At 44.3% G+C, this 25,800-nt stretch overlaps 1 protein-coding gene across 2 annotated transcripts; it reads left to right on the top strand.

Annotated features, from left to right (window-relative positions):
* Positions 1 to 1,396: 1,396 nt before the first annotated feature.
* Positions 1,397 to 23,457, top strand: HIPK1 (homeodomain interacting protein kinase 1). Of its 2 annotated transcripts, none has more exons than XM_032203239.1 (16): positions 1,397 to 1,442; positions 1,925 to 3,002; positions 9,027 to 9,150; positions 10,756 to 10,875; positions 12,226 to 12,312; positions 13,169 to 13,353; positions 13,604 to 13,766; positions 14,089 to 14,311; positions 15,198 to 15,319; positions 16,837 to 16,971; positions 19,496 to 19,635; positions 19,813 to 19,995; positions 20,556 to 20,771; positions 21,018 to 21,256; positions 21,641 to 21,777; positions 22,731 to 23,457. In XM_032203239.1, the coding sequence occupies exons 2-16, from the start codon at positions 1,927 to 1,929 to the stop codon at positions 23,214 to 23,216; spliced, it is 3,636 nt and encodes a 1,211-aa protein (XP_032059130.1). In that variant the 5' UTR covers positions 1,397 to 1,442; positions 1,925 to 1,926; the 3' UTR covers positions 23,217 to 23,457. The 2 variants fall into 2 exon arrangements, with proteins under 2 accessions (XP_032059130.1, XP_032059129.1); XM_032203238.1 differs by having other exon boundaries at positions 19,493 to 19,635.
* The last annotated feature ends 2,343 nt before the right edge of the window (positions 23,458 to 25,800 follow it).

Raw genomic sequence — 25,800 nt, 5'->3', positions numbered from 1 at the left:
GCAGCCATGGGTGTGCAGCAACTTGTTTGGGACAAACCTTACTTGACTGCGAGCCTGTTGGCCCAGGCTTGGGGAGCTTGGGACTCTGTGAGCAGGTGCCTGGGGAGATAAGGACGTTATTTTAACTTGGTATGTGTGTGCCACTTGTGACAGACATGCAGTGCAGGGTGCTGTGTGGAGCTGATCTTATGCTTGCTTTCCAGGCTTCAGTACCAGTAAAAGATGGAAGTGTAGGGATCAGACCATGTGCAGGGCTATGCTCCTCACCCCACCAGCAGACAAGAGCTGCAAAATTACATGGGGGAGGAGGAGAGAGAGCCTGGAGAGCTAAGTTCCCCCCCCCCCCCCCTTCTCTCAAGGGATGAGTTTCACTGAGCCCAGGGCACAAAGCATGTAAGGCTCCCGCAGATTTCAAAGGGCTTCAAGCCAAGCCCTCACCGCGGTGTGTTCTGTACTTTCCTGCTTTGGCGTTTATTGTAAGTCTGAAGAAAATAAGGCTGAGGGAAATGCAGTCCTTCACAAAGGAGAGAGGCGTGCCCTCGTCGGGTAGCAGAGCGGTGAGCTGCTGAGTAGCCTGTTGTTAGGGAAAGGAAAGTTTTATTTCTTGAATCTCGTGTGTGAACACACGCATCACTCGTCCCGTTTAACACAAACCAGCAGTGCTGTCCCATCCGCAGCTCCTGCTGGGCACTGCTCGCCTCTGCGCACTGCAGCGCTGGTGCTGCCCCAGCCCAGGGCTGTCCCTCGGCGAAGGGTCACGCTTCGGGTGCTGCAAGGCAGAGCCCGCCTGCACACCCCCGACAGACCCCGGGCTTCCCGGCCCCGGTGGATCCGGCCCCAAGGATCTCGCAGAGAACCCCTGGGTAACACACACGAAGAGGAAGGCCGTGTCTGACTCCTAGACCCGACCTGCAGCGTGCGGCTACAACCGCGGCACCGCGGCCTCGGCTCTCGCCGACCCCTCGAGGCGCGCCCCAGCTGCAGGCCTGGGCGCTGGGCCCGTCCCCGCAGCGCCCCCCCGGCCCCGGTCCGGGCCCCGGCGCTTCCGGCGCGGCGGGGGCGGGGCCGCCCCTTCCGCCTGGCGCGCGGTCACGTGGTCGGGCTCGGCGCTCGGCCTGCCCGGCCGCTCGGGGCTCGGCTGCCTCAGTCTGGCGCGGGCGGCCGAGGGGCCCGGAGCGGCGGGAGCGCAGCGGGGCCGCGGGGGGCGCTCGGGCCCGGGCGGCGGCGGCGGCGCGAGGCGGGGGGGGCCCGGCCGGGCCGTGAGGGCGCGGCGGAGCCTGGCGGCGGCGGCGGAGCGGCCTGGGGGCTCCCCCCGGCGTGCGCGGGCCGAGCGGGCCGGGCCGGCGGCCGCGGCGGGGCTATGATGCGCCCGCTGCGGGGCCCCGCACCCCCGTGTGTCCCCCAGGCAGGTCCGGCCCGCGGCTGAGAACCCCCCACCGGCGGTGAGTGCGGGCCGGGGCCGGGGCCGGGGCCGGCCGAGCGGCGGAGGCCCGGCCCCGCGGGGAGCGGGACGCGGCGGGGCGGCGCCGCGGGGGGCGGGCGGGGGCCTCGCGCCGGGGCCGGGCCGGGCGGAGCGGGCCGCGAGCGGGGCTGGGCCGCGGGCCCGGGGGAGAGGCCAGCGAGAGACCCCGGCCTCGCTTTCCGCGGCGCCTTCCCGCTTTCGCGTCGTCTCCCGCTTTGCCGCGCCGTCCTCCCGCCTGGCGCTGGGTTTGCCGTGGCCCCTGGGACGTTGGGCGAGGAGCTCCGCGCCCTTCCGCCTGCAGGCGGGGAGGTAAAATCCCGAGGGTCTGCCGGGAACCAGCGGTTCACAACGCTGCCTTCCTGGGTGTAGGGCCCCGCGTGGCGCTTAGGAGAACGCTTGCCGTTTTGTGCTTCGTTCCTTTGCCCCTAAGTAGGCCTAATGAGTTCGCTTCTCCCTCCTCAGGTATGGCCTCACAGCTGCAGGTGTTTTCCCCTCCGTCAGTATCCTCGAGTGCCTTCTGCAGTGCCAAGAAACTGAAAGTGGAGCCCACTGTCTGGGATGTTTCAGGACAGAGCAGTAGTGACAAGTATTATACCCACAGCAAAAACCTCCCGGCAGCTCAAGGGCAAGCTAGCTCATCTCATCAGGTAGCCAATTTCAGCGTCCCTGCGTACGATCAGAACCTCCTTCTCCCTGCTCCTTCAGTTGAGCACATTGTGGTTACAGCAGCTGACAGCACAGGCAGCAGTGCAACAGCTTCCTTCCAGAACAGCCAAACCCTAACGCATAGGAGCAACCTTTCTTTACTGGAACCATACCAAAAATGTGGATTAAAAAGGAAAAGTGAAGAGGTGGACAGCAACGGTAGTGTGCAGATAATTGAGGAACATCCACCTCTCATGCTGCAAAACAGACCTGCGGTGGGTGCTGCGGCCACAACCACCACGGTAACCACAAAGAGCAGCAGTTCCAGTGGAGAAGGGGATTATCAGCTGGTCCAGCATGAAATCCTGTGCTCTATGACAAACACCTATGAGGTCTTGGAATTCCTGGGCCGTGGAACGTTTGGGCAGGTGGCGAAATGCTGGAAGCGTAGCACGAAGGAGATTGTAGCCATCAAAATCCTGAAGAACCATCCTTCCTATGCTAGGCAGGGCCAGATAGAGGTGAGCATCCTCTCTCGTCTGAGCAGTGAGAACGCTGATGAGTATAACTTTGTTCGCTCCTATGAGTGCTTTCAACACAAGAATCATACATGCCTTGTATTTGAGATGCTAGAACAGAACTTATATGATTTCTTAAAGCAAAATAAGTTCAGCCCGTTGCCCCTGAAATACATCCGGCCAATTCTGCAGCAAGTGGCTACTGCCTTGATGAAGTTAAAGAGCCTGGGTCTGATACATGCGGACTTGAAGCCGGAAAACATCATGTTGGTGGATCCTGCTCGCCAGCCCTACAGAGTGAAGGTGATAGACTTTGGTTCAGCCAGCCATGTTTCTAAAGCAGTGTGCTCCACTTACCTGCAGTCACGCTACTACAGGTAAGTACTGGCACGGTGCCTGCTCTCAGAACGCCGTGCTGGCGGAGGAAAGCTGATCCTGATCAGTGTGCTAAGGGTTCGCTTCTACACGTGCTTAACTCTTCTGCCATTAGGTCCAGTTCCAGCTGGGGGGTGGAGGAAGGAAACGATCAGCCTGTTCACCATTCTGCTTGTTTCCTGGAGATCTCTTTGGCCACTTGCATGTAAATAAATAGAACTTCTGCTTTGCAAATGCGACATAGTGCACAGTCCGGTACCTACCTCTGACCCCAGATTAGTGCAATAAGTTGATTTACCCTGTCACTAGTTAATGATGATGTGTGAAGCAGCAAACTGGGGAAGCAGTATGCTATGAGTAAGTAGTTTATTTTGGATTGTTTGCCGTGATCTTAATTTTAGCACGGTGACCGCAGTCGTTCGGAAGATACAGAAGCCGAAGGGGTGCCAATTTCTTTTTGTCCTGGTCCCACCTTCATCTGAACTCACTTCATGAGCACAACTTCCTGGATTAGCCCTTGATAAGTCACGTTTTCATGAGACCTGTAGTTCTTTTAAAATGGGGATGAGCTAGATCTCTGTTTCCCTTAGTGAAAAGTGGAAATGGTTTTTGCCTTACTGCTATCTAAAAATTAAAAAAAGTATATAAAAATTCTTATTCTGTGGGCAAACCTGTTAAAACTCGGAAATTGATTAGCTGGAGCCACCTGTGCTTTTTTCTTTCAATTATTCCTAAAGTTTGTTTCTTAGGATGTTTTTTAGTATAAAGTATCTGTAGACTTAGGGCTGCAGAGAGAACTGGCATCAGAGGGCTGCGTGTTAGTGGTTGCTTTCAGCGTGCGGCAAGTTCACTTGACACAAGTTAACTGGTATCTAGTCCTTCCAGCTGGGACAAGACAGCATTCAGAACACTCCACCCCATCCTGTCTCTGCACTGTTTGATGTCTTCCCCTAGCTTCAGTTTAAAGCCCTGGCTTGTTGTGAGCTTGTTCTGTTTGTTCCTTGTACTCCCTGTATCCTCACCCCATTTGTTTTGTTTTACTTCCACTGAGTACCAGCTTTCTGTGCTGTTCCTTTCATGTGATACACCCGTTTTTTAATCCATTCCTAACGATCCTCACTCAGCTGGTTGGCCCCCATTTTTTCAATTGTAAACTGTTTTTTGTAACTGCAATTTTCTTTTATGCACTGTGACTCTGTTAACGTGCTTGCAGTCCAAAATGCATTATTAATTTTGTTGTTGTTGCACTGAAAGAGATTACCACTGATCAAGAGTCTGCTCTGTCTGACTTGCAGCAGATGCGGGCAGAGCAGTTTGGGGAGGCATACAGTGCTTTCCCGTTTGTAATATCACACATGAAAAGCAGTCTGGCTGAGGCACAATAGCGAGGGGTGATAAGTATCTTGAAGGGGCTGCCGGGAAGGAAGCTGCCTGCTTCACCTCTGTGCTGAGCGGAGCTCAAAGCCACTTCCTCCTCCCTGCCGCGGGGGGACTGAAAGGCACGGACCCTGAGATTAGATAGTGTTTAAGGGTGTCGGCTCGACCGAAGAATGCTGTGATGTGGAAATCTAGTATTTAGTGTCATAGAATTAGTGTGATGGTGGTGGTTACTAAAATCCATATTCTGGGAACTTACGGAGATGATGTAGAAACCAGGTTATTGTGTGAGATCTGGGTTGCTTTAACCATATGCACGTTAGTGTTGAGATGAGTTTGAAGTTTGATTTTTTTATTTTTTTTTTAATACTGTGAATAGGAAATTGATATAGGCCACTTTTTCATTTGGTTTTCTGTCAGACGTTAAAGTTTATGTGTTCTGCGTTTGCTTTTTTGCTTTTAATACCTGTTACTGGACTTAGGTAACCTCTGTCTCCTGTAGAGAGACAAAGTCAGATACTATAAGGTTGAATTTTCTGATACATATGTACCCTGAAGGAAAGAAACATTTCTTTATTAATTATACTCTGTGCTGCTGAACACTAAACAGTCTCAGTTTGAATGAAACTTTGAGCTTTGAATAGGTCTGTAGGAAAAAATGCAGCCTCTTTGCATATTTAGGGGCCATTGCTTTATGGTGCAGCTTTTTCAGTACTAGCTAAATGTGCTGCTCCTCTGCGTGGGCTTGAGTGATACACTGATGGAATGGGGGATGCTTTGCTCTGCTGTCTTCAATTCACTTATTCATGTGGAGAGTTTTGGCTGAACTGTTTGAATTCTTCATACTGAAGCATTATTTTGAAGCGCGTGCCTGTCTTCATTTAATTCTTAACACCTCTACTTTACATGTCTTTAAAAAAAAAAAAAAAAAAAAAAAGGGAGAAGCTTTGGGCCATGCAGTGGCAGCACTGGAAGCCACTGCGGTCCCTTAGCAGCTGCTTTGCTTCCCTGGGCTGCTGACCTCCAGGGGACAGCTCCTGGAATCGCGCAGTGGTTCGGGCTGGAAGGTACCCCTGGAGGTCGCTTTGTCCAACACCCCTGCTCCCTCCCAGTTTTGGTTGTACTTCTGGTAGTCAACAGCTTTCTTTGGTGCTGATGGTGCAGCTGGGCCATGCTTCCAGCTGGGCTGCAGTATGGGGTTTGTCAGGCAGACGTGTTGAGGCTGAGGCAGGTTCCTCCTTTCCACAAGCATTACTGGTGCTTCTGCAGCATGCCCCATCAGGAAGGGCGGTTTTGCTGCCGTGACATGGTTGACTTAGTGTGAGAAGTGCCTGTGAAGAGTTCCTTGGCTCTAAAGCCTGGTGTGGGTTCAGAGTGGCTGCCTGACTCTGGCAGTCACTCTTCTATGCAGTGACCGGCTTCTGGGGCCTGAGGTCTATCAGCAGCAATTCCTGGGCTGAAAACCAGAGTGTGCGTTCCCTGCATCAGGTGCAGAAGGGAATGGATGCTCCTGTCCTCCCTGTGGAGGAGAAACAATAGAAGGAAGCGGGCAGCTTGCAGAAGTGAAAAGTCCCTGTAGGCTTCACCTTCCTGCTGTTCAGAGCTTTACTCGTGACACGCAAGCGCAGCCATCACGTGTCTCGCTGCCAGCCCTACCTCTGATGCTTCCCGTGGGTCAGTTCAGGAGTCCCTGAGCTTTGAGTCCTGTCTTCAGTTCCTGCCCCTGAGTGCCGAGGGGGCTTGCTGAGCGGAGTACTGCCTGTTCCTTACCCTGCTTGGGCTGCGTTCCCTAGTTCTGTCCCAGTCATGTTGGCCTGGGAAGCAGCCGTGAGTGCTGCCAACTTTAACTTTCTCTGCTTGCTGATGCGGCTTTTGAGCTGTGATGGTGTTACTCGCTGCCCTGCTGGCTGCGGTTGTATAATCTCCATGTTACCATCCTTCTTAACAGGGAGGGGGCTGACAACCTCTGCGTAAACATGGCATGGTTTGCAATGCTAAAACTAAGTCTTGGATTTTTCTGCTGCTGCTGTGAATCCTCTCTTCTCCAAGAGTACTGAGCTTATTTGCTAGCCTTGGAAGTCAGAGCAGACCTTTGCAAGCACAAATGCAAAGGAAGAATGTTTGATTTCTTATTTCAAAGAGCTTAAGACAGTAAAGATCACTTTAATCTTTGCCAGCCCAGCTATGAAAGTGACCTACGCCTGTTGTCTTGTTTCAACTCACATCTCATAAGGCCGCTAATTATAGCAGTGTTAAAGGAGATGATAGAGACTCTTATTTACCAGCTCTGTCCTGGAATCAGAGTGAAATCAAGTGGCCTGTGAGAAGTTCATTTAAGTTCCAGGGAACAAAATGCATAGAACTCAATTTACTATCGTTCTGGTATTGAGGTTTCCAATATGCAAGTCTACTCCAACGTGTCGTTAAAGACAGACAAACCATCACATTCAGCCTTGATTGCCAGTAATCTCTCTCTCCGTTGGAAGGGCTGGGATTTTTTCATGGGCTTGTGAAGGATCAGCGTGTTCTGCATGTTCCACCAGCCACTTACACTGCACATTGCTGGGCAGTCCAAACCAAGGGAACTTATGCTTGCAGCCTTCCTTATGTGATGGTTCAAGTCCCCTCTGAAGTGGAAATTCCTGTGTCAGTAGGAGAATCAAGAACACAGACTGTTGGTGATGATGGCTGGTAGACTGATGGCGTTTTGAAAACCCTGCGTGCCTGCATTGTACTTCTCTGCTTGTGAAGGCCAAAGGACTGCAGAAATGGATTCCTCCTGTTAGCACGTGTTAGCCTACAGAGAGTTGGATCTGTTCTGGCATAGTTCTTTTACAATATAAAGCTTTAGCTGGAGATTTGGAATTAAAATGTCAGATATTGACCATATTAGCATAATCATATTATAGTTCACATATGCAAAACCATTCTAAAGTCAGCTAGTGCCAGGGGTAGAGGAGCAAGAAGGTAGAAAGAGGTTACAGTCAAGTAGAGCAGGAGAGTGGAAGATACCATAGCAGGGAATGGAGTGAATGTCAGAATGTCTTGGCTAAATTAACCTGTAGTAATGAGAATAAAAGATTATTGTGGCTCTGTTCTTGAGGGGCTCAGACATAAGAACTTCCTTGCTTTAAAGCTGAGCAACAGTGTGTAGGTGTGACCTCACTGCAGCAAACAGTTGGTTCAACTCCCTGTCATTTTTGATAGCTCTTACAGTTTCTCAGAGGCACTGCACCTGAGCAGCTGAGTACATTTATTTTGGAGACTGGCTAATGGTAGTTGTGTACGGGCACCTAAACCAGAAGCTGTATCTCTGTTACTATAACCCAAAGGGTGATTGATTAATTGGAGAGTCACTTCTTGCTGTGACAGCTGGGAGGTACATCCAGGGTGAGCAGTTGAGGAAGGTATTGGATCTGTTGACACCTGTGTGTTACATGAACCCTGTTTCAGGATTCTGTAGGAAAATCAGAATCGGTTTCAGAACCTTTTTTTTTTTTTTTTTCTTTTTAAACAACAGAACATAACATACAGTCTAATACAAGAAATGGCATGCTAGCCTTAGAGTATGCTACTGAAGTCATATCCAGAAAAGTATGTGGCCTGTAGTTCAGGACTTTTCTGTCTTCTTTTGATGTTGTGTTAGTTATGCATGAAGAAGAGCGAGGTTTTAATATTTCCTGTACTTTCCAGAGTAAATTCCCATACCGACTCACATGGTTCTTGCAGCACTTGGGTTTTATGCTATATGCAAATGTATGACCAGAATTTAGCCTGACAGAACAGCATCAGTTTGTTTCAGAACAGTGTGTAGGTGAAGAGTTGTACTACATCATTTTGTGTTCTGAGTCAGTTCCAGACAAACCTCCCTGCAATTCCAAACTGAGAATTAGGAGGTCCAGGAAGTGGATCCTTCCTGAGTGTGAGTTTTTTTCCATCACCTTCTGGTGAAGGCTAGGCCAGACAGGTAAATTTTGCATTAGGCGTGGTTTGGTGCACAGAACCTGTAACACAACCTTGCAGAGCAGTCACAATCTCTAGCTGCGTTCTCCTTGCCCGCTGTCCATTTGTTCGTCTTGAAACTCTCCAAAGAAACCCTGACTGAAAAGCAGACAACAGAAACCAGGCGTATCTCTGAAGAGCTGCTTTCTCTGGCTCTGCGGATGCCATTCTTTTCCACATGCAAGTAGGCAGCTGCTTCCCTGGGGTAAGGAGGCCTTCAGAGGAAAGCCTGAGCACAGTCTGCCAGAATTGTTCTTCCAAGTTCTGTTAGGGTAGGCTGCGTGCAGTCTCAGGGATGCCTCTCACCATACATACTGTCACGTGTCATCAAACCAGCTATTGAAGGAGTAACTTCATATCACATTTGCATAAAGGCCAGCTAGGACTTTTACGCTGTTCCCACCTATGAGTTGGAGGGCATCGTGGCAATAAACCAAAATCAACCGTGCTGCTAAACGATAAAAAGATTGGCATTTGCTACGATGCTTGAGGAAAGATCTTCTGCTTTGAGGTGCATCCCCTGGTTTCACATGGATTGACTTGGAGGTGGATGAGGGAAGGAGAAACATTACCCAGAGTAATTTTTAGGTATGCTTTCTGAGCCAAAAATTTTACTTCTTTTTTTTTCATCCTTTTGTTTTCAACAGAGCTCCTGAAATCATACTGGGTTTACCGTTCTGTGAAGCTATTGACATGTGGTCACTGGGCTGTGTGATAGCTGAGCTGTTTCTAGGCTGGCCTCTGTATCCAGGAGCATCAGAGTATGATCAGGTAAGAGCACACGATAGATGTGCGGGTGTTCAAATGAAACCACAATGATCTGTGCCCAGACCCTCTGAACCCAACATATCCTGCATCAGATTTCATCTAATATAAATGAGCTGTTGTTTGTCATCTTGAGTTCATTTTCTGTCTGTGGTATTCTGAGTGTTGGTTTGTCACTGCACAGTTCTGTGTGTTTTAACTGGAGTTGAATGTAGTCATCCAATATAGAGTCAATTTACAGTTAACCCCCTGGCTTCCAAACCCCAAAGCTGTTGAAATACATTACTGTCAAAACAGAAGTGACGAGTGTGTTCTGACTTGAAACACCCTCTATAATTTCACCATGAGGGCAGTTTTTCCATGTGGAAACAAAGCAAGCCTATCATTCCTGTCCTGTTAGTACCTACAGCGGCCCTCATTTTTAATGCAAGGTGTGGGCCCCAAGCTGTCTCTGAAATACAGTGGCAAGTGGCTGTAAAGGCATCTTGAGCTAATTATTTCGTTCCGTGGATACTTAGCATTATTACCTGGGCTAGTCAGTTGCCTATAAAAGGACAAAATGTCTATATGACAGTCTTTTTGATGCTAATTTTTCCACTGTGGTTTTTATGGTGGTGTCTTTTGACAACGCTTGGTATAGTTTTCCTTATGTGACAAAACACAAAAGTAAGTTTTCAAACTTGGTAAGTTTTTGTTATATCTTCCTGGCACTGTAAATTTCCAAAGGAAGCATGGTGGTACCTTAATGAGCAGAGTGAGTTAGAAAATAACTGAGGTACACCATGGTGGTTTCCTTGCACAGTGAGTTTTGTGTAATTCTGAGAACCTTATCTAGTCATGTAGGTGGGTGGGGAGGAGGTGCTTTTTCCATTGCTTAATAGACAGGATTTTGCAGTCCTTTGTGAGGCAGCATGAGGTGTGACTTCATGTAGTAGATTTTGATATCCAAATTGCCTTTGAAAAGTAAGGTTGACGTTTTTCATATTTTCTGAGGTTTCTGGAGCAGCAAATGAAGCTCACGCAGAACTTTCGAGAGGGCCTCCAGGAATGAGTTCGTGGCTTTGAGAAGGGGTTTACAATTATTGTTTAAAAATCCTTTGCCTATAAAGCCATAGTTAGGTCTCATAAAGCCAGCAGATTGCTTAGCTGAGCTAAAGTGTAGATAAAAAAGATACTCACCTGCAGGTTCTTTAGGATCCACAGTGGCATAAGTGAAAACTGAATCAGTAGATTCATAAGGATCACAAGTGAGTTTAGTGCCCTGCGATATTCAGTTGCTTTGGCACAGTGGAATAGGAGAAGTTCTGCAAATAAGAAATGAAACACGCTGAGGGAACTATATATGAAAATCTGAACAAGGCCTTGTTACCTTAACATTGTGTTTCCCGTTCTCATTTCTGTAAATCAGTTTCTGTTATCACTTTTTTTTTTTCCTTAAGCTTTTAGACTCCTTTTGGGAGAGGGTCATGATAAAGGAAATTTCAGTTATCTGGACATCCTTTATTTACAGGTTATTTCTTATTACCTGTGAACAAATCTGTCTGATCATTACTCCATTAGCTAATAGCTCATTTTACTGAGAGTCCTCATTCTTTTTATTTTCTTTCCTAGATACGTTATATTTCGCAAACTCAAGGCCTTCCAGCGGAGTATCTGCTCAGTGCGGGAACGAAAACAAGCAGGTTTTTTAACAGAGATCCAAATTTGGGATACCCACTGTGGAGGCTAAAGGTTTGTCTCTTTGATTACTGATTCTGTTTTTTTCATTGAGGAATCATAGAATGTCCCAAGTTGGAAGGGACCCATAAGGATCATCGAGTCTAACTACTGGTACCACACAGGTCTATCCAAAAATTCAGACCATATGACTGTGAGAGCACAGTCCAAATGCTTCTTAAACTCTGACAGGCTTGGTGCTGTGACTACATCCCTGGGGAGCCTGTTCCAGTGTGTGACCACCCTCTCAGTGAAGAAACTCTTCCTGATGTCCAGCCTGAACCTCCCCTGTCACAGCTTGACACTATTCCCTCAGGTCCTATTGCTGGTCACTAAAGAGAAGAGATCGGCGCCTGCCCCTCTGCTCCCCCTCATGAGGAAATTGTAGGCTGTGATGAGATCCCCCCCTCAGCCTCCTCTTCTTCAGGCCCCCCACTAGTGACCATCAGCCAGCCTGATGCGGTCACATTTACCACAACCCTTTGAGCCCTCAGCCAATTGCTCACCCATCAGATGATGTTTTCGTTCAGCTGTATGCTGGACATTTTGTCCAGTAGGATCCTATGGGAAACTGTGTCAAAAGGTTAACTGAAATCCAAAAGGATCACATCAGCTGGTTTCCCTTGATCAACTAGATGGGTGAGGACTTGATATAAATTCACATCTAGTCTTAATGTGCTGTGAAAACATTCTGAGTATATTTGAATGTTATTTCAAATCCAATCTGTAGCTGACTTGTGTATTGCATTCCAGAAATTGTGCAGACCTCCTAGTACTCATCTAACCATAGCAGCTATGAATGATAGCACCAGCAAAGAGTGGGTGTTAAAGTAACTGAGATAATGGTTATTACCTATTATGGTCTGCTCAGTCTTGGTGAAGTATGTCATCTTGTTGTCATCTCCTGACAATACTGAGAAAAGTAGGGAGTACTTCATGGTGGTGGTTTTTAGTAACAGAAATGTTTGTGTACTGGCAGAGGACAGGAAAGAATCAGATGTACGCTTGATTTAGCTCTAAAGCTGAGCTTCCAAAGGGAGTTTTGCCTTTCCTCTTTGCAAATGGGGGACTTAAAAACATTTATAGCCTTTTCTCTTCCTAAACGAGAAATCTTCACATTAGCGCTACCTAAGGAAACCTTGAAGTGAACTGATCCAATTGGTAATTCAGCTTTGACAGTGGCTAACGAGTGATCTAGTTTGACAGATGTGAACCCATGGCTTCTTTGGTTTGGCACACTAACATAAAATTTATATTAAAGCAGGCAAAAGATTACCTGGCTCAACTCTTTTCTTGTTGCTTTTTCTTTCTTTTATCTCAATTTATCAAATCTCAGTTTATATTAACAAATGCTTTATTTTATAGACCCCAGAAGAACACGAGTTGGAGACAGGGATAAAATCAAAAGAAGCACGGAAATATATATTCAACTGTTTGGATGATATGGCGCAGGTGTGTAGAAATATTGTAACACACAGATAACGCATTTTAAGTACTTAGATTATTGGGGTCTCTAAAAAGGAGGCTCCTGGGCAGGAGCAGTTGTCTTCCACGTGCTGTTGAAAAAATAATGTAGTTTTGCCATGGAGCCAATTTGCATCAGAAATCACTGTATTGAAGACTACAAAAATATTAATTATGAAGCTGTTAGAGATTTCCTGTTCTTTCTTAGGCTTTGATCTGGTGGTTGTAACAAGTGTGCTTAGCCTGCATCACTAGAAGTAGTCTAGCTGCAGTCAAGTAGTAGGAAAGCTAAGCACCTGCAGATGTGTTTATAGGATTAGGCCTCTTACTGAGCTTTGGAGATGTCAGCATGCTGACAGGAACTACAGACTCTTCTGTTTTTTTCATTATGTTTTCAGAGGTGAAAAGGAGGAATATCTGAGTGTTTTTAATAATGAGGCCTTGCATCTTAAACATACCAGTATCGATTTTCTTTTGCTTTTGTAGCTATTGTCATGGCTTGACATTTGTGCAGAGAATGTAGGATCTTGCCATTCTGATTTGCTAGCCTCTTACAGCCCTGCAAAATAGAAAGGGCATATTGCCAGGCAGTGGAGAATGAAGCCTGGTTGCTGTCTGTTGAGCAGACCGGCTTCTTATTGAGCTGAGGGTTCCATGTGTAAGTTTGACTTCAGCTTTTAGAAGGGGCAAGGGAAAAGTTGCATGATGGTGCTGTAGTACCTAAAATTAAGCTGGCTAAGAGACAGAAATGTTTAATAACTATTTCTGCTTGATATGAAGTTACTGAATTGTTAAGCAGCAGTGAATGTGATGTTTGCTTAACTACTGCAATTTTGTTTTCAAGGTGAATATGTCTACAGACTTAGAAGGGACTGACATGTTGGCAGAGAAGGCTGACCGAAGGGAGTATATTGATTTGTTGAAGAAAATGTTGACTATTGATGCAGATAAGAGAATTACTCCGCTGAAGACTTTGAACCACCCATTTGTTACAATGACACATCTACTAGATTTTCCCCACAGTAATCAGTAAGCTTCCTTAGGTTGTTTCTTTTGTTTCAAGAAGACTTAGTAGAAACACAGAATATCACACGTCTACTTTGATGCTGTTTTTTGCAGTTCCTGGCTGATCTGCAAACAGCAAAGGCATGTGTAAGGAAAGGCATGTTCATAAGCTTCCTCTTCATGTTTTAGGACATAGTTAGAAATGTCATGTCTCAGGTATATTGTAGATAATATTTTTACGTATCTCATATTTTCCTTCTGTCTTCTGTTTCAGTGTGAAATCCTGCTTTCAGAATATGGAGATCTGCAAACGAAGAGTTAATATGTATGATACAGTGAATCAGATTAAGAGCCCATTCACGACTCATGTTGCTCCTAATACAAGCACAAATCTGACAATGAGCTTTAACAACCAGCTCAATACAGTACACAATCAGGTAATAGCATCTTGTAGCTGTTTTATATTAACTGAAGAAAAGGAGCAGCCTTTTCTGCAAAATACTATATTTAATTTGTAGTCTTGTCTTGAAGTGTAATTTTCCAAAACTCAAGCCAAGTCATTCTCTTCTTCAGCTAATCATATTGACCTGTCAATTCAGCAATGTAAGTGAAGTTGATGAAATTTGTGTTTTTTCTTATGTTTTAGGTTTTTTACTTAAAACTTTTTCCTAGTGCTTTTTTCACATTATAGTCTTGACAGTTCCTGTTTGTTTTTATAACAAGGAGGAGTAATAAATCTGTAATATTTTTGTTTTCTAGGCCAGTGTATTGGCTTCCAATTCTACTGCTGCTGCTACTCTTTCCCTGGCAAACTCAGATGTCTCCTTGCTGAACTATCAGTCTGCTCTGTATCCATCATCCGCAGCACCAGTTGCAGGAGTGGCACAACAAAGTGTTTCCTTGCAACCTGGAACCACCCAGATCTGCACACAGACTGACCCATTCCAGCAAACATTCATTGTTTGTCCCCCTGCTTTCCAAAGTAAGTTGAAAAATCCTTTGTACGGTACTGTTGTTTCAGTTAGATGAAAATGAGAGGTTGTGATTAACACTATATTGAGAAAGTACAGAGTGCTGCTCTGTGCTTGTCGCTCAATGCTCTTGCATCAGATATAAATGCAGAATCAGGTCAGACGTGTGTAGACAATTTGGTTCTCTTCCAGGTCATGCTTAAACAGGTGACAGTATCTTGCCTGCCCAGGTTGCAGTCTTTCTCTGGTTGTTCAACCAGTTTTTCCCCCCAAACTGAACGCAACAGCATGACTCAAAAAGCAGCGAACAGCGGAGTCAGGCCCATCTGAAAACAAGAAAATGTCTTGCTATGTTTTTTATGTCAAGAGTGAATATCTGGTCTTCAAGCCAGTTCACAACCATTGATGCAATTGTGTAGCGTGATAAGAAAAATAAGAAATAAACTGTCACAGATGGCAAATAAATAAAGTTAGCACAAGCATAGCTCTGTTAATCCTGAAAGTTCTCCATTCATGTTCATGCCTGGATTGTGCTAATATGGAGTATTATTTATGAAGTGGGAACTGCTAGTGTAAGGCATGAATTTTGAAGTTAGTCTAAAGCAACACAGAATTAATGTCTGTTATCTTGCACATCTGGATTGTTTGTTTCTGAAAACAAGACTGCAGACTTGAACAGAGCTGAGCATTTGAGGGCTGATTGTCCATGATTGCCCTGTATTAGGGCTGCAGGCACATTTACTTCAGCTTGTGTTTTACTAGTAAGCTTTTGTTAAAGGGAACAGCTTTTCTTTTTCATCATCTGACCATGTCTTCTCTTACCTGGTGGGAATTTGATTTGGGAATAATAATAATTAAAAACAGTTTAGTTTAGCTGTGATTTATTCTGTCCCATAGCTGGACTTCAGGCAACTACGAAACATTCTGGGTTCCCAGTTAGGATGGAGAATGCTGTCCCAATTGTACCACAAGCACCTGCAGCACAGCCGTTGCAGATCCAGTCTGGAGTTCTCACCCAGGTAAATAAATAAAGTTCAGAGAAAACTGCAATTCCTACCACCATGTAGGAGAACTTGACTCACCTGGTGTTTGGGGCGAATGCTAAGGGTTCTCAGAGCACTGAAAGGTTAAATGGAGATCACTTCTAAGACAGTGTTTTCTTGTTTGTTTTGTTTTGTTTTTCCCCTGGAATATTTTAAGTCTAAACTATTTTATATCATGTGCTTCCCTGTTTGTAAGGGATTGATTTAATAACAGGAATAAATGTGTGCTTTCCATCTGTTAAAAACACTTTTGACACAGCTGTGCACCGCCTTACAGATAGCAGTGTACACTATTGCCTACATTTCAAAAATAAGGCAGCAAAATTTAGATGAAATCTATTTGAGAATTGAGATCCCAGAAAACAGAGATGGTAGCAAAGATAACGCATGTTATGACTTCGTCTTTAAATCAATGGAATTATTTCTGAATTCTCAATTGGTTGCATTGTTTGTGTGAATCGAGCTGTAACAATGACATACCTACTTCTGTTTGCAGTTTAAATGGCATGCGATATCAAAATTCACAGGTCACTCTAAAAAGATGTTTAAAACATTAGTAAAGTGTTGTAAACTAAAATGTGTTTATTTAAAAAAAAAAAAATCTCTAATATATACTGAGTGCCCAGTCATTCCCAAGTATTATTCACTGAATAATTGTAATTGCCTTTAATTTGACCATAGTTCTATTTATTTGCATAGTTTAAGTTTTTGCTGACGTTAACACATACTTTATTAATTTTACCATCCAGGAAGTATATTGTACTACTGACCTACTTGCAGAGGAGTAATTTTAGATTGTTCAGTCCAAATAATTCTGTTGGCATTCTGTGATTTCTGTTTTGTTTGGCAGAATTATACAGGTAACAGTATCCAGACAGCAGAATACGCTTGAAGGAAGCCCACCTGAATCCAAACCCTATTTTTCTTGAGAGTACAAATTGTAGACTATAAATGTAGTTTTAATTAGATGTTTGAGAGACTAATATTGGTAGTTTCTTGGTAGTTTCATTACAAGTAACTGTTCTTTAATGGTACAAAAAGACCTCTGGTGCCTTTTAATAAATGTCTTAGTTTTTCCAGGAGTACCGTATGTGAATTTGAAGGTATGATATTAAATACCGTGCCCTTCTGGGGGTGCAGTTTGTTATGGCTTAGTGTAGTGTATTTAAGAGACAGTGTAACTTGCTCTCTGGGACCTGGTAAAATATAACAGTAGCTGAACACTATCTCATATTTACTTCTCAGTTATGGTCATCAGAGAGATCCTGTTCCCAAATTCCCCATTCCTTGTGTTCCCCCCAGGGACATATAATAGCATAGTGGAACATGCCTAGAGGGTCTGAGTGTTGTTTTCACTGCATCCATTACAACTCTGGAATCTACTCAAGCACCATAAAATGCCAGTGAGGTGAAACCTTTTCTGGTCCTATTGCTGAACCCACTTATCCTGCCTCAGTACGTTTGTTTCACTCACTGCCTGATCTACATTTCAGGGAAGCTGTACACCACTAATGGTAGCAACTCTTCATCCTCAAGTAGCCACCATCACGCCGCAGTATGCGGTTCCCTTTACTCTGAACTGCGCAGCCGGCCGGCCAGCGCTAGTAGAACAGACGGCTGCAGTACTGGTAATTGCCTCCCTTGATTGTGTTCACTAACTGAGTTTTTGTTTTAACTTAGACTTGCAGAGGGCATGGAAGCATGTGCCATCTTGTGGCTGTGTTCTCGCTACATCTTAATGTCTTGTTGTTTTCCTCCCCAACATTGCTGAAGCACTGTCTGACTCTGATGTTTAGTGTGGCTCTGTAAAGAATCCAGATCCATTGACTATTACTCTTTACTAGCCTAGTAGTATAAAGCTCTTCTAAGCTAGGCTATAGAAGAGTTGTAATTGTTCTCGTTCTTTGCTTACTGTCCTATCTTTGCCTTTTGATTTTTGAATACAAAGGAATCAGCCTTTAGCTTGACTCTGCTACAGGTACCTGGATGGCCAGAATTTGAACTACTTGGCAAGTTAGCTACCTACTTTTGTTTTCAACACTTGAAAAGCTGCTTTTCACGTAGAAATGTTTCAGGTCATTAAGCACAGGCTAAAACCTCTAATAATAGCAAATTCTCTAGTGTATTGCTTTAGCAGTTGATTTCTCTTAACCTTTGTTCAACACTGACAGTTTTCTGGCCTTCTGTTATTTGTAGCCAATCGCAGGTAGCTTGCTTCATCCAGAAAAGGATACTGTTCTTCACAGATACTTTCAGTTCGTATGTATTTCTTGTTTGAAATTAAAGGTGAGCGTTAGTATTTAAAATGCCAGTAAGCTAGCTTGTAGGGTATTTGGAACAATTGGAAAAAAATGATGGGGGAAGGAAGTAATACACCTTTAGAAAGTACATGTTTTCAAAATTGTGCTCTTTGTATTAATTTGACACCTGCATTAGAACAACTTTGGAAGTGCCACAGAGAAGTCATTGTAAAACTCCAGAATCAGATCAGTGAAGCTTATGAAAACATTGCAGTACACTTCAGTGCTGGTATCTTCATGTGTCTTTCAAAGCACATTCCATTTCTTCTGTGAACCATGTTGTTTCTTGTGGCTTTAGTGGTAGTTTGAGTGTCATTTTCTTCCAAGATGGAGACCTCTCCTGAAGTGGAATTTGCTCGAGCCATACCTGTACTGAAATTAAAACCCACTCATTGAGTTCTTCTGAACCAAGTTAACCACTCCTTATTTCTGAGGATGGGAAGGCAGGAGAGTGGGGTTCTCCTGGGTCACAGCTCTGAGCTAAAACAGCTCCAGGGATGTATCTCCTTTCCTCCTCTTGAATTTTGATTGCTGAAAGGCTGCAATCTAGGCTCTGAAAACGGCAAGGGGTGACTGTAGCAGAGCTTGGGACACAAGTGAGATATTAGTGATGTTTTCAAAAGTGCACTTGGACTTTTGATTCAATAGGCAAATTAGATCTATTCTCTTGTGCATGTACAGCGGACTTGACATTCAGCTCCCCTGTACAGCAATGGGAGATCAGAGCCAGTTGTCTCCAAACTGTGAGCCTGGATTCTGAGTTTCTCTGGAACTTCCTATTTCTGTTTGGATTCTGGGAGCCTTTGGCGTGAATTTGCTCACCTTTAGTGCTTCCGACACTTCTCCCCTGCTGCTTCCCCTGAGTTTGCATTAGCCATTTGCTAAGCTTTGCATATTTTTGTCCTTCCTCTGTCAAAACAGTTCGTCGCTTGGAAGGCCCGATTTCTGCCTCTCGTTGGGAATTTAAATATCTCGCTGTATTAAACTCTCTGCTTTGTCTTGTGCAGGTGTTGGCTTTTGGAAAGACGCATGGTGTGACTTTTAACACGTTTCTCTTTATTTTTTTTCAATATTATTGTTGTTATTATTCCGCTTATGTTGGCAGAGGTTTTAGCAGTTCTCTGCTTTGAAGGCTTCTTGTTTGGAACCGGTATTTGTAATACGTGGATCTGTTACTTGCAGAAATATTTTGTTTAAAACAGCGTGTTTTTATATTTTGCAGTTCAATCTGCAATAAAGAGGCATGTATTTTCAAAATCATGGGAATATTGTACTGCAGACTTCAGTGTTCTTTTCCAGAAAATTCTGTCTTCTGTTAATTTGAACAGGAATGTTAATAATTCTAACAAAAATATCTTCACGTATCTCCTATGTAAGTAAATGTACTGCACCTCAACTAAAGTAGTGTAGAAAAGCCACAATAAGGGAAACATTTCCATGATAATAATGTTATCTCAGTTATCTCAATGTGAGACCTGTAATCCAGAAAAACAGAAAGGACTAAATTGGCTTCACATTTTGGAATTTTTCAGCAGAGCAGGATGCATAAGCTTACATGCAAAACACTTTTGCTGCATCCAGCAGCAGCATGATATGTCTGCATTCTGCAGTACAACTTTTTCCCAGGTGACATCTGGGAAACAAAAGGTTAGCAAGGTGTCAGGAGAAGCTTGTTTCTGTTTTTCATGTTCTCTTGCTGTTCTGAGGCCTTTGGAGAAAGTGCAATGATGTGCCTTTATCTCTGCAAGTTAACAGTCTACATGAGTGCATTTATTGCTTGGAACAAGTCTCTCTCTGTCTGTAGGAACCGAGATCTAGTAAGCCTGTGTATCTGTTTGCTGTTTTGCAGCAGGCCTGGCCTGGGGGAACCCAGCAGATACTGCTTCCTTCCACTTGGCAGCAGCTCCCAGGGGTTGCTTTGCACAACTCTGTTCAGCCAGCAGCTGTGATTCCAGAGACGATTGGTGGCGGCCAGCAGTTAGCTGACTGGAGGTAGGGATTACACAGGGTCCAATTCTATGCCCGTGAAAATACGTGCCATTGCAGTACTACCTGCACTGTTTCACCCTCCCCTTCAGTGTCATGCAGGAGCTCAGTGCAGCTGTGCCTACACTGCAGTGCCTGCGGTGCTGTCATGGGATTTGGGTCTTTTTTTTTTCTTTGCCTCAGGAATGCGCATTCGCATGGAAATCAGTATAGCACTCTCATGCAACAGCCATCACTACTGACCAACCATGTGACGTTAGCTACAGCACAGCCTCTGAACGTTGGGGTTGCTCACGTTGTTAGGCAGCAGCAGAACAGCAATGTTCCAGCAAAGAAGAACAAGCAGCCAGCGCCAAGTGCAGCCAAGTAAGGATTCATCTCCTACCCCTGAAGATACTGTGGGTGTGTTGTGGAGGTCGCTTTTACGGTGTGGAAAAACCGTTCTTATGATTACAGAGTTATTGTCTTTGTAATGTTTGTGCTACAGTTGCTTTTAAATATGTCTTGGATAAGGCCTTTGTACTGTAGTCACTGTTTCAAGTGATCTTACTTCCAATGCCATTGTAAGGATGATGGTTGACCAAGTACTTTACTGTACTGGTCAAAGGGGGCTTTTATGCGTTCAGGATGTGTTGGTGTCATGACAATACAACTGACAGAACTACATCTGACTGACAAGAGGTGGCAGGTTTCTGATAGTGCTCAGCTGGATAGGTCCTGCTCAGAGCATTGCTAAAAGCATTTGTCCCTTCTGGGACACATTCCATGGCATTTTTCTGTATGATTGTATGAGGTTCTCTGGGTATTTCAAGACGTTTCTTTTTGTACGTGTGCTCCAGCCTGCTGAAGCCTAGCTGTCTTTAATGCTGGCGTTGATTTGTCCTGGCCTGCTGACACAGAAGAATACTGATTTGGTTTTCCTTTAGGCCCAGCACGACTCTAGAGACTGTGCCCACTCAAGTTTACTCGCTCATTGGGAGCAGTCCTCTGCGCTCCAACTCCTCCTCCTCCAACGTGGTCGTCCCAGTGCAGGAGCAGCACCAGCCCATTGTGATCCCAGACACTCCAAGCCCACCCGTCAGCGTCATCACCATTCGTAGTGACACTGATGAGGAAGAAGACAGCAAATACAAACCTGCCAGGTAGGAAGTTCATTTAGCAGTCCAGTACTCAGGAAAAATCAGATGAGCCCAAGTGTTGGGGAGAGTGGGGAATGCTATGCACAAAGCCACTGAAAAGGTTGCATCATGCCCACTGTATAATTTGTCTCTTTAATTAACCAGAATCACACTTGACTAGGAGGAGAGTATGAGATCTGCGAGGGAGATGTCTTGTGGGAAAAACTAGAATGTTTCTTGTTTTGTTTTGTGTTTTTTTTCCCCCTGCAGTTTGGGTATGAAGCAGAGATCCAATGTCATCAGCTACGTTACTGTTAACGACTCCCCTGATTCTGACTCCTCCCTGAACAGCCCCTATGCCACAGACCCACTTTCTTCTCTCAGGAGTACAGGCGGTGCCCTGGAGCTGCCAAGCAGAGGGGCATCTGACAGCTCCAACTCCCGTACTATCATTGTACCACCATTGAAAACACAGCTCAATGACTGCATTGTAGCTACCCAATCTTCAGGTAGGTATGCTCTCATAGGTTGCTGTGCTCAGTAGTTTTTGCCAAGATTCAGATGCTGTCTCATCCCTGACAGCTTTGTCCTCACAATTTTGAATTGTCTGCATCAGGTCTTCAGCAGCTTGAAGTTTCATAGCTGATGTTTTGAGAATGCAAGCTTCAGTCTGTTTTTAGTTTGATACGTTTACCTTTTATCTATACCTTTGGCTACACATAAATCTGTAAAAGTTCCCAATGTTTTCTTGTACCATCAAATTTTAAATTAGAATTGAAGAAATGGCTCTGTTATGGAAGTAGGTTCTATGTGTTCTTCGGTTACCTAAGCTGGTTATCACAGTATGTGGAGTGTGAGGGGGAAGAAGGGATTAAGCTTTTGAAATCTTTCAGGCATCCTGAGCGGCACCAGTAAGACCAAGCCAGTGGCCTCTGTGAGCGGGCAATCATCAGGATGCTGTATAACACCCACTGGGTATCGATCACATCGTGTGGTAACAAATGGTGTGCAGCCTCTCAATCTCAGCCAGGTAATCACCGTGTGGCTTTTGCTGGCCTTTGAACATGATGCAGTCAGTTGCTTTAGAAACACTTCATGGCACAGAGTGACTCCCCTGCGAGAGGATTCTCAGTTGCTACCTCATTAATTCTTAGAAGATGATTCTGTTCTGTGGCTGTGCAGGGTAGGGTAAACTTTGTTGGAAGTATAGGTGAAGTTTCTTGGGCCAAAGAATTTGCTGCTGTATGAGAGCACAGGAGAGGGAAACACAGTTGTGCCTGTATTCTTTGTTTATACTCCCAGTCATTTCTGTCTTTCGGTGAGTGAATCTTTCTGCTCAGGTGGGAGAGGGACACCAGGATCCAGCTGTTGAATTTGAGTAGTGTTTAAGGCACTAAACAGTATGAGAAGAGGGGGATTCTTCTGTTCTTTACTTTTTTCTAGATCTCACAAAGCCCTGACCAGGAGATTAACCTTGAACCTAACAATTAGCACTTGACTTCCCTTAAAACCTTAGAGCCTGGTTTTACTTCAATTTGTGTTACTACTTTTGATGCTTGAGTCAAGCTGCGGTAGCCTTTTGGAAGAGAGGAAGCGATACATCCCCAGCCCATCTCTGGCATGGGGACAAGACAGGCTTTGTTGTTGTAAAAGGGGGCAGCCCTGCTGCCTCTAACTGACGTGCAGAATGGCACCTTGAGGAAGAGTTAACAGGCTGGGTCAATCTTAGAGCCTGCCTGCATTTGTACAGCCAGGTACTGCAGTACCCCAGGTGTGGCAGTTTGGTCTCACTGTGGAGGAAAAGTAACCTTGGTTTTAGTGGAGCTGCAGTAACCCTTGCCAAATTATCAAAAGGTGGGAAGGGAGTTTCTGACAGAAGTGTCGGTCCTGCAGCTAGAACCCAGGTGTTGATTGGGAGGCTCTGGCTGAACCCTTTCTTGCTCCCTGAGGATACCCCCTAACTTTTACTTTTTTTCCCTGCAGAACCAGCAAACGACAGTGCTGGCTTCACAGGAGAGAAGTGGAAATGCAGGCCCACGTAGGCAACAAGCTTATGTGGCACCCCTCACGTCAACTATTTCTCAGGCTCCCTACACGTTTCAGCACAGCAGCCCCGTGCATCCCCACCTGGCAGCAGCAACTGCAAATGCACACCTGTCCAGCCAGCCACATATGTACACTTACGCTCCAACCACTGCTGCACCACTGGGCTCCACCACCTCCATCGCCCATCTGTTCTCCCCTCAGGGCTCTTCACGGCACACCCAATACGCTGCACACCCTAGCACACTTGTCCACCAGGTCCCTGTGAGTGTTGGTCCAAGTCTGCTGACTTCTGCAAATGTTCCACCTGCCCAGTACCAACACCAGTTTGCTCCCCAGTCCTATATTGGTGCTTCCAGAGGATCTGCTATTTACACTGGATATCCGCTGAGCCCTACAAAGATCAACCAGTACTCATACTTGTAGTTCCTAGTAGAACACTGTCCTGCAATAGGCCTGAGAGATTGGAGAAGGATTTCAGGTGAACCTTTACCTGGTAATGACTGCCTGGCTTTTGTTTCTCCCTTCTCTGCTGGTATGTTGTTCAAAAATGTCTCTAGTGAGTTCAGTCACTGAGCAGCATGCTTTGTTACCAGTACGAGGGTCACTAATTAAGTTTTTAAAGTTTTACTTACTTTTTATAAATGCTTTTAAAAAGTTCATGGTCACACTTATTTAAAATTGTTCTGTTATGCTAATGAGAAGGGGAAGGAAAATCATTGTCTTGGAAGACAGATCCTGATGATTTTTTTTAACTTGGATAATTTAAACAAAAAGACTAGCAGATTATTTTTTCAGCAGCTTGCACAAATCCATATTGCCACTAAAAATGTAATGCACATTTATCTTGTTGTGTTGCTATGACAGTTTTAAAATCAAGTTTAGTGTTTTAATTTTTATTTTCTATTTTAATTTGTCTCTGACAAATTGCTGGCTCTGTAAAAGCCGTTACATCTCCATATATGTTACTGTCAAAGTTTTGTGTTTACTTCTGTTTTTTTGTTTGGTTTTTTTTTTTTAATTTTTAAGGACTGGTAGAGACAGCTGCCTTGTACTAGCAACATTATATATTCAGGAATCAACATAAACCCTGAAATCTGTTTTTGTTTTTTCTTGAAAATTCTGCATTTCCACAGCATAGTCAAATTTTTATTGCATTCGTTGAAGAACTCTTAAGTTTTTTGAACTTTATTCAAGATCTCACTGTGTAACAGAGCTCAACATCTTTGCAAGGATGCTGTAGTCTTCAGTTGAGAATGAATAGTGCCACACTGCTCTAAAATTTGGTTTCTGCAGCATATTAGATGCTGGCCCTAAAACAGAGCTGGATTCCTTCACAGAAGCACAGGACTTTTTTGTTCTGTTTTTCTTAATATTTTTCTTCACATGATTCATTTAGGAGGGAGTTGAACAATTTAAAATACAATGAAACATCACTGTATTGATGTGTACAGCTTTTTATACTCCTGTGAGCGTATCCTCCTGGATATGTCAACAGCTACTTTAAAGCGCTCTTAATAAGACTTGTATACAGTACATGCATGTAGGAATTGAGGAAAAAAAAAAAAGAGAAAAAAGAAAAAAAAAAATCCAGATTTTAAAGTTTATTACTGAATTTAAAACTATTTTAGAAGTTTTGTATTGGTGGTGTTTTAATATTTTACATAAAATGAAATATGTACATATTGATTAGAAAAATATAACAAGCAAAACTTCCTGCTAACCCCAAATGTTCTGTCTTTGTAATCAAAATGTGTAGTGATTATACTTGAACTCTGTACTTAGTGTTTGTCTAATTCTTAAACGTTCCTGGGGATGGAGTTTGATGTATCCTTTGTATTTAAACCAAAATGAATTGATTCATGTTGGAATGTATGTGATATAATGCAATGGTTAGAGCTCATCACTGTAGCACTGAAAGAGGAGTAGAGCTTCATGAGAGAAAAGGATACCTTCTGATTTGTTTTGCACAGGTATGTGTGATGAAGAGTTGTTTGGTGTGTCCCCTTATTGTAGTGCCTTAAATGATGATGTAGTGTGAATAGAGTTTACAGTGAGCTTGCCTTATGAGGGACCAGCAAGCCCCCGTCGAATTGAAGCAATTCACTAAGCTTATCACAGCAAGAACAGCAGTATGTTGCATAGGTGCATTGTTCTCAGTTTTAATGCTATCATAAAAAGCTACATTTTTGTTTGGAGTGAAGCGATGTTCCCTTAAAGCTTTTCCTTGAAATGGCACATGTACTGTTAGATGTCTGTCAGTGCATTTCGAATAGGGTAGTGCTGGGAATGCATTGGAATGTTTAGTCTAATATTGCAGAAGTGATTAAATATGTGCAATCACTTTTTATTAGATTAGTGTGGCGTTACCTTCCCCCACGTTAATAGCAGACATTTCTTGTAAAATATTGCTAGCTTGGTGATAGAATATTTATACCAAAGAGAGCCTGCTGTAAAGCACATAATACCATTAAAGTTTTATAAAGCTACTGCTAATGTGGAATTGTTGGGAAGGTTTGTCAGCTGTATGCCTAGTTAGTGTGCAGAGGAAATACTCAGTTTTCATAATCAGTGGAGTTTTTAAACTACACTTTGTTTTCTTGGGTCCCTTGTACTAGGAATTATTTCTCATCTTCAGTATATAGGCTTAAGTATCTTGTCCAAGTGGATAATAAACTCGCTTGAGCGGTAGTATTACTGCAGCAATAAGAGGTTTTGGTAACCTTGAATCCCAGTTCATGTTCCGTCCCAGTGGAAAACAGGCCAGTTCTCTGACCAGTACGTGAAAAGGGCAAAATTAATTTCTGAAATTAACTTTTTTACTGATAGAGGAAAGTCTGGACTGACCTGAAATTGATGAACTGTTAAAGGTTTGGTATCTCCTTCATTAGAGGGATCAAGGACTTCTGAACTGGACAGTAGCATTAGTGACGTTGTTGTTCGGTGTATTTCTAGTCAGAGCACTTCTGTAAAAGTGAGGATAACCAACTGATCTTGCTATTTTATATCA

The sequence above is a fragment of the Aythya fuligula genome, chromosome 25, assembly GCF_009819795.1.
Source record: "Aythya fuligula isolate bAytFul2 chromosome 25, bAytFul2.pri, whole genome shotgun sequence".
Classification (NCBI taxonomy): Eukaryota; Metazoa; Chordata; class Aves; order Anseriformes; family Anatidae; genus Aythya; species Aythya fuligula.
This window is presented reverse-complemented; position numbering and strand designations above follow the sequence as displayed.

Bases quoted from the DNA above. Each gene is read 5' to 3' on its own strand.
- HIPK1 (XM_032203238.1), top strand. From the start codon at position 1,927: ATGGCCTCACAGCTGCAGGTGTTTTCCCCTCCGTCAGTATCCTCGAGT. The intron at 10,876-12,225 runs GTTTGTCTCTTT...TTTATTTTATAG, and splicing joins ACCCACTGTGGAGGCTAAAG to ACCCCAGAAGAACACGAGTT. The intron at 13,767-14,088 runs GTAATAGCATCT...TTTGTTTTCTAG, and splicing joins TCAATACAGTACACAATCAG to GCCAGTGTATTGGCTTCCAA.